The following is a 6,960-nucleotide window of genomic DNA, read 5'->3' on the forward strand; positions in this document are numbered from 1 at the left end:
TCATGGTTATCATCTATCTACAATATGCTCTACATCTAGTGCTCATAATGAAGTTATAAATATTTGATGTCTGTTTAACTGTTGACATGAAACAGGCAGGTATAGCTCTGGGTCTCATCTGAGTTGAATATAATGTGTAGTATTTAAAGTATAGCAGTGACATTCTCCCTACACAAAGCCAGTCGCAGACTAAAGTACACATTCATGAGTTAACCCATTCATCTGCAACAACAGATGTCAGCCAACAAAGCAGAGTTATGCTACAGTAGGCCAAATCTGAAAACCCCTGTCACAACAAACCTGACAGGCAAAGGTGACATCACGATAGCTCATTTGTGTTGATTCATTGCACAAGATCACAGAATCGCCCCTGTCATGACCTCACCGGGCAATCATGTTTACTAATCAGTCATCATAAATGGGTACGGACACAGCTATAAACCGATCTGTCCTCACACAAGAGCAGGAGTAGACATGACATTCCACATAATGACATTTCACACGATTAGTGAGAGGTGTATTAGCCTCTCTGTGGCTTTATACCTCTTCACACTCATCTCTCGGGGCATCTCTGCTCTCCAACATCTCACAAAATTGTTCCACATTGACAGACTCCTCTCCTCGGTTTAACCGGTCCTCCAGCCACCGCACCAGGACACCCTCATTCCCAGCCAGGACAGATTCCTGAATGGCGATCCCTGAGTCGCTAATGCGAGCCGCCGCTTCTCTCAGTTTCACTTGCTCTAGGAGGACTCCGGGGCTGGGTGGTCCGCCGGTGGGCACGGGCACGTTATTCGATCCCCTTCCGCTTCTAGCAGAACCGGAGCCTCCGCCGCCTCCGACGCCAGTGGCCGCAGAGGCCGGACTGTCTTCCGCGAAGCACGGGCTCTCAGTTTCTATGTCTTCTTCGTCGCCGCTGCCGCCGCCGCAGCCGCTCTCGGCGTTCCCCATGTTTGTTTCACCGACCTAGGACTCCCCCGAAAATCTCTGCGGCCCTCTGGTTGTCAGTTTTGAAACGGTTGTACCGGTCTGTACACAGACCTGTAACCTACAGCTAGAGCTCGAACTGCCGTTCACTACTACCGCATTGACGTACTGTACGTCAGTCTGCCTGGTACGTCCTCTGCGTTATGTTACTGTGCGCATGCGCTGTGGTCCCTATTCACGGAAGCACCTGCGTCGTTTGTTGTCATACATCCATGGTAGCTGTTGCCACGATTTTCAATTAGAACTAATGTAATGTAATATAAATGGATTTAAAGCTAAAACGGTTTAAAGGACAGCATGATCACATATGTATTTGTCGCGGTTTTATCTCTGGCAGTGCTGTTCCTTTCTCTCGAGTGGTCCGTTATATTTGGAAATGAATCGACCCCGGGGCCCCAGGCTGTGCGGCTCCTGAGCAGCCGTGAGTTATCACTATACGACGGGGGAAAGGGCAGCAAGGGCCTCTACCTGGCCGTACTGGGACAGGTCTTTGATGTACAAAAGGGACACAAGCACTATGGACCTGGTGGTGCTTATCACTTTATGGCAGGTGATTTCCCTCTTGTCTTATATTTGCCCATATAGTGTTAATGCTGCACCTGACAAACAACAAAGAGCCTGACTGATATATTAGTTGAATGATATTATTAACCCAATATTGGCTAACAACATGTTTAGTCCAGATCATCTGCAGCACTACAGTACCTCATTATAATGCTGTTCTCAAACACATTTTTCCTTTTTCAAAAAATTGCAAATTGGTTCTCATTCTCTGATTTCATTATGATTGCAAGTAATTTTGCAGCCCTAATTATTATTTAAAATGATAAGAAATACTGATGAAGTTTTTATGGGTAGTTTTATGTAAAGTTTTTTGTTAAACTGCAGAATATCCTGTCTCTGTTACATAAGTTTTCCACAAGTATTTCATAAACACATTGAAAGACCATTGCAAAAAATAGTAAATGCCTGTTCTATATTCTATATATATTATATATATGGGCCAATATGTCATTATCAGAATTTTTTTACTTGGCTGAAATTTTTCTACTTCTAAATATCAGTATTGGCATCTACCCTAAAAATCTAGCAGTTCTTTACAGAGATCTATTAACATTTAATCATAAGACACTAGTTTAATATTATCTGATGATAATTAACACCCCAACTCCCCAACAAACTTACATCAGGAACATCAGACAAGTAGTAGCACATAAACAGCTACAGTGCAGAGCTGCAACAATTGATTGATTACTAAATTAATTGCCAGCTACCTTTGTAATCAGTTAATCGGTTTGATTAATTTTTTAAGAAAAAAAAAACAAAATTCTCTGATTCCAGCCTCTCCAGTGTGAATATTTTCTGGTTTCTTCACTCCTCTCTGACAGTAAACTGAATACCTTTGAGCTGCGAACAAAAAAAAGACATTTGAGGACATTGTCTTAAGCTTTTGGAAACACTAATTGACATCTTTCATCACTTTCTGACATTTTAAAACAAATAACTATTAATCAATTAATTGATCAATGAAAATAATTGTCAGTTGCAGTCCTGCTATGATGCATTAATATTCTATGTCCTGTACGGTATATGTGTGTCTGTATTTCCAGGCAGAGACGCCTCACTGGCCTTCATTACTGGGGACTTCACAGAAGGTGGCTTGACAGATGATGTGTCCACTCTGTCCCCACTGCAGGTGATGGCCCTTTATGACTGGCTGGCCTTCTATCAGAGAGACTACCAAGCTGTAGGTGTGTGTTGTTTGACTCCCGACTCGTTCATTTGAATTTGTCGTCGCAGTGCGTCCATTTCTTCCAAAACTAAATTCAGTCAGTGGTGACCTTGCTGAGCTCGGCTTCATTATAATAATGAGGCTGAGCTTTAACTGGTCATTAAGAATATGATCGATTATGTAAAATTTAATTGATCTTCTATTAAGCAAAGATCTGAAATACAACAGTGATTATTTGTATGACCATGCTACACGTATTTTCAGATATTAAAGTATATGTGTCTAACATGTAGGTTTCAGTGTTTTCAGATGTCTTCTTTTGTCCAACCAACAGTCCAAAACCCAAAGACTCTTCATGTACTGTCATAAATGACAAACAAAAGCAGCAGATCTTCACATTTAAGAAGCTAGAACCAGCAAATGTTTGACATTTTTAATGAAGGACTGAAATTATTTATCTTATCTCTGTATGAGTTCAAGATCATTCTTTCAGTTGAAAAAAAGATTAATTGATTGTTTATTTTCTCAATGATCGATTAAGGAAAGTCCTCACAATTTGCAACCATAGTTGACATGTAGTGTAGATATTAACATGACTCAGTGGTGGAACGTAGCTCTGTACATTTACTCAAGTATGGTTCTTAAATACAATTTTGACATAATTGTACTTTACTTGAATACTTGCATTTTATGTTCTTCTACTTCACTTCTACTCCACTACAAAGGGAAGAAATTAACTTTTAACAGCCATTTTGACTTAAAATAATAGAGTTAACACAGGTGTTACCAATTCGTTCCATTCAGGTCAAACACAGTCAGGCTGTTGCTGTTGTGCATGTTGTTGACTCACTGGAAAGGCTCTGCTACACTAAATGGAACTGAACCTTAATTAGTATCATTAATATCATATCAATATGGGTGCAGTTAAAAAGGTCTACTATTCGATTGCTAGTAGGTAATTTTTACATTAAAAAAACATATACATTTGGAAAATATGATGCAAAACTATATTAATTATCTACCTAGTCGTATGCCCAGTATCTCAAATTAGCACATAAAAACAGAATAATATAATATTGTATAATAATATAACACTATATAAGGAGCCATTCTACATAATGAATACTTTTACTTTAAGACTTTAGCAGAAGGTGTTTTTATATACAGATAATTTTATTTTTTACATTATAGTTTGTGGTTATTAAGGTGGAAACACTACCGCTTTTGTCCACAGGAGCCTCCAAAATCAACAAGATATTCAAGTTCCTTGTAGTAGCTTTAAGTGCATTTTCTGATAAAACTGCTGTGCCTTTACTTATGTAACATTAAATTCAGGACTTTTACTTGTAATGGAGCATTTTTAGACCATGGTACTTTTTCTTCAGGGTCAGATCACTTCTTCCATTTTTTGCATAACGTTCCTTATCATCATGGTCATTTCTGGATTTGTAAATAGTACATTAGAGACTGTAACACCAGAAATAAACAGGCGTAAATGGTTCCTACAAACATCAATGATTAAATAACCCCAGAATATGCAGTATGAAGTAGTAAAGTTGGCTCCACACATGGAAACATCATGGAGAGCTACAGCTTGTGCAATATTTTGAATGTCACTGACTGATCACTGATGTTCAGTGTTGCTGACTTGTGTGTTTCACCTCATTTCTCTTGAATCATCGAGGGACACCGACCATCATCCTCAGTAAAACACCAGCCTCTCCTGTGTTGTTTTTCAGGTCTGGTCATAGGCCGGTTCTATAGTGAGACTGGGCAGCCCACAGAGGCTCTGTTACAGGCAGAAGCATCACAAGCAGAGGGCCAGAGAATCAAGGCCCAGTCTGAGGCTGAATCATTACGCTTCCCAGCATGCAACTCACAGTGGAGTGCTGCCAGTGGAGGAAGAGTCTGGTGCTCCACTAAGAGGTATGGAAATAGTTGTGGCCTAATCAAATATTAACAAGCATACAAGGCACATGATGCATTGTTGATGGACTGCTTATGTCTCACACTGGCTCTGTTGTCTTGGTATACATGAGGACTGATGTGATGTTTTTTCTCCTCAGTGGCGGAGTGCAAAGAAGCTGGACGGGTGTCCCGCGGAAGCTCTTCTCTCCAGGCTCCAGTGGGGTTCGTTGTGTGTGTGTCGAGGACCCATCTGCAGCAGAAGAAGACCCCAACCTGCAAAAGTATGACGGCTGCCCTCCACATGCTGACTCATGCTCTGTTGAAGAGTAGCAGTCTCTGGAGCAGCCCAGGAAATGAACCTAATCATGCCTGCACAAAACTCAGGAAAACACAGCGACTTTTGCCAGTAAATCACTCAGTGAACTCATGCATTATCAATACTGGGGAGTGGGGAACTACATGCAATTAAACCAGCAGTTTAACTTTTTTTTAATTTTGCAGTAACATGCTTGAAGTTCATATTTGCAAAAAGATTCAAGTTATTCACACTACTGAAACTACTATCATTTTAGGGATATTTGAAGATTTTAAATTTTTATCTTATCATCACTTCTCTGCTTTAACCCACTGACCAGCATCAGCTCTTGACCGCTGTGTGCCCACACTATTCATTGGTCATGCAGCCACCACCACCACACACTTCACCATTGTGCAAGTGCAAATGGGCAGGCGTTGCTCAGTGCTGAGGAAGACTCAACATGAGCAGAGCAAATACATGACATTGTCTAGCTCAACCAACAAAATCTGTTTTTTTTTATTGTGAGCTATGCAAGCAAGAGAGTAAACACTCTCCACTGCAAAGACATCAAACACGTCTAAAAATGGGGAATTCTATGTCTATGTGTGACCTGTGAACATATGGGCACTTCTTGACCCCTCTTATGTCCGACCCTTTTGTTGTTGCTCCAGTGAAAGTTGAATGAACTTGGTACCTCAGTTAACTTTCTCCTTTCCTGTACTTCAGATATGCCAGGTGTTTGGCTTGTCTATGTCCAAAAGAAAACTCAAAATTTGAAGATGGTTAAGATGCTGGCAGAGGACCTGTAAAAGCAAGACATATTCAAATCTTATGTTAGCAAAATGCTGAGGCCCTGCTGCCCGACAGTGCTGTGATTAGCTACAACTGCTGTACTCCGATCAGCCGTGAGGGTGAACGTAGACTGGCGCTTTGGAGAAGTCAAAGTCAAAGACCAGTCTCCTGGGTCAAAGTCCGGTCTTTGTGTCCAGTGTGAACCTAAATTTCACTTTTAACTTTTTTTTGACTTAGTTGACTTATTGTTTTCAGTTTGCAGTCACAATTCGGTTAGGTTTAGGCACAAAAACTTGTGTAGGTTTACAAAAAAGTCAGTTTCCTGATACAATAGACCCCTTCATAATATTACAAAGACTCTCTTTGCAATCACATGGACACATCAAGGCAACAAGGACTAGCTCAGTAAGGTGGACCTAGGTCAGACAGTCTTAGGAGGAAAAAAAAGCAACAATCATTAGCTAGCTAGTTAGTTTGCATTTTGCTAACAGCTAGCTAGGTAGCTAGTGTTTTGCTAACATAAGTTAACTTAAGATGTTGCTTTTACAAGAAAAGGAGAAAGCTGACAGTGTTGCCATGTTTGCTTAACTATTATTGGAGCACCGCAAAAAGGGGTGGAACTTATAAAGGGTCAATTGCAATAAATTGGAATTGTGTTTTTTGTTAGCATGTGATTTTTTTGTTTTTTGGTTGCTTTTTTTTTGCAAAGTACTTTGAACTACTTTTATAAAGTAGTAGGTAGCTTTAGTTAAAGGGACAGTTAACCCTACAATAAAAAAAATACACATTTTCCCACAGGCCTTTAGTGTTATTTATCCATCTAGGTTGTTTTGGTGTGAGTTGCAGAGAGATATCTGCCTTCTTTCCAAAATAATGAAACGGTTACTCAAGATAATCAACAGACCTTGTTGTGCAGTTTTTCATGTAGGAACTATTTTCTGTCTGCAGTACAATCTACTGTAATTACTTTCTTCTCTACAAGCAGACATCTCTATGGCTGATATCTCAAAAATTCTGCCAACTTGTGCCAAATAAAAATCGATGAGTAAACAGCAGACAGGCCAGAGGAAAAATATGTATTTTGGATTTTGGGGTGAACTTAACCAAAGATTTCTCTTGTAGCATAGCTTTGCTGTAGTTCAACTGATACCGGTGTGAAGTAATTGGTACCTTTCAAAGCTGTGAATTCAAAGTAGCTTCTCCAACACTATGCATAATAAAGAGGTCGAATGAATCACACTCA

The 6,960-nt window shown here is 40.0% G+C and overlaps 2 protein-coding genes across 2 annotated transcripts in view; one reads left to right on the plus strand and one right to left on the minus strand.

Moving 5' to 3' along the window:
• Positions 1–1,100, minus strand: part of zzef1 (zinc finger, ZZ-type with EF hand domain 1) — a 64,195-nt gene extending 63,095 nt beyond the window's left edge. The window contains exon 1 of the mRNA XM_084730473.1: positions 544–1,100. Coding sequence (XP_084586599.1) covers positions 544–951 — 408 coding nt within the window. The 5' untranslated portion in view covers positions 952–1,100. The remainder of the gene's footprint in view (positions 1–543) is intronic.
• A 79-nt stretch (positions 1,101–1,179) lies between these two features.
• Positions 1,180–6,956, plus strand: cyb5d2 (cytochrome b5 domain containing 2). Its single transcript, XM_084730475.1, has 4 exons — positions 1,180–1,537; positions 2,598–2,738; positions 4,459–4,645; positions 4,786–6,956. Exons 1-4 carry the CDS (start codon positions 1,285–1,287, stop codon positions 4,955–4,957), a joined length of 753 nt encoding a protein of 250 aa, XP_084586601.1. The 5' UTR covers positions 1,180–1,284; the 3' UTR covers positions 4,958–6,956.
• Positions 6,957–6,960: the final 4 nt, after the last annotated feature.

The sequence above is a fragment of the Lutjanus erythropterus genome, chromosome 11 (genome assembly GCF_056507025.1).
Source record: "Lutjanus erythropterus isolate fLutEry1 chromosome 11, fLutEry1.hap2, whole genome shotgun sequence".
NCBI lineage: Eukaryota > Metazoa > Chordata > Actinopteri > Lutjaniformes > Lutjanidae > Lutjanus > Lutjanus erythropterus.

Coding starts and splice junctions, on each gene's coding strand:
- cyb5d2 (XM_084730475.1), top strand. CDS start 1,285: ATGATCACATATGTATTTGTCGCGGTTTTATCTCTGGCAGTGCTGTTC. Junction 1,538..2,597: donor TGCTTATCACTTTATGGCAG/GTGATTTCCCTC, acceptor CTGTATTTCCAG/GCAGAGACGCCTCACTGGCC. Junction 4,646..4,785: donor GTCTGGTGCTCCACTAAGAG/GTATGGAAATAG, acceptor TTTTCTCCTCAG/TGGCGGAGTGCAAAGAAGCT.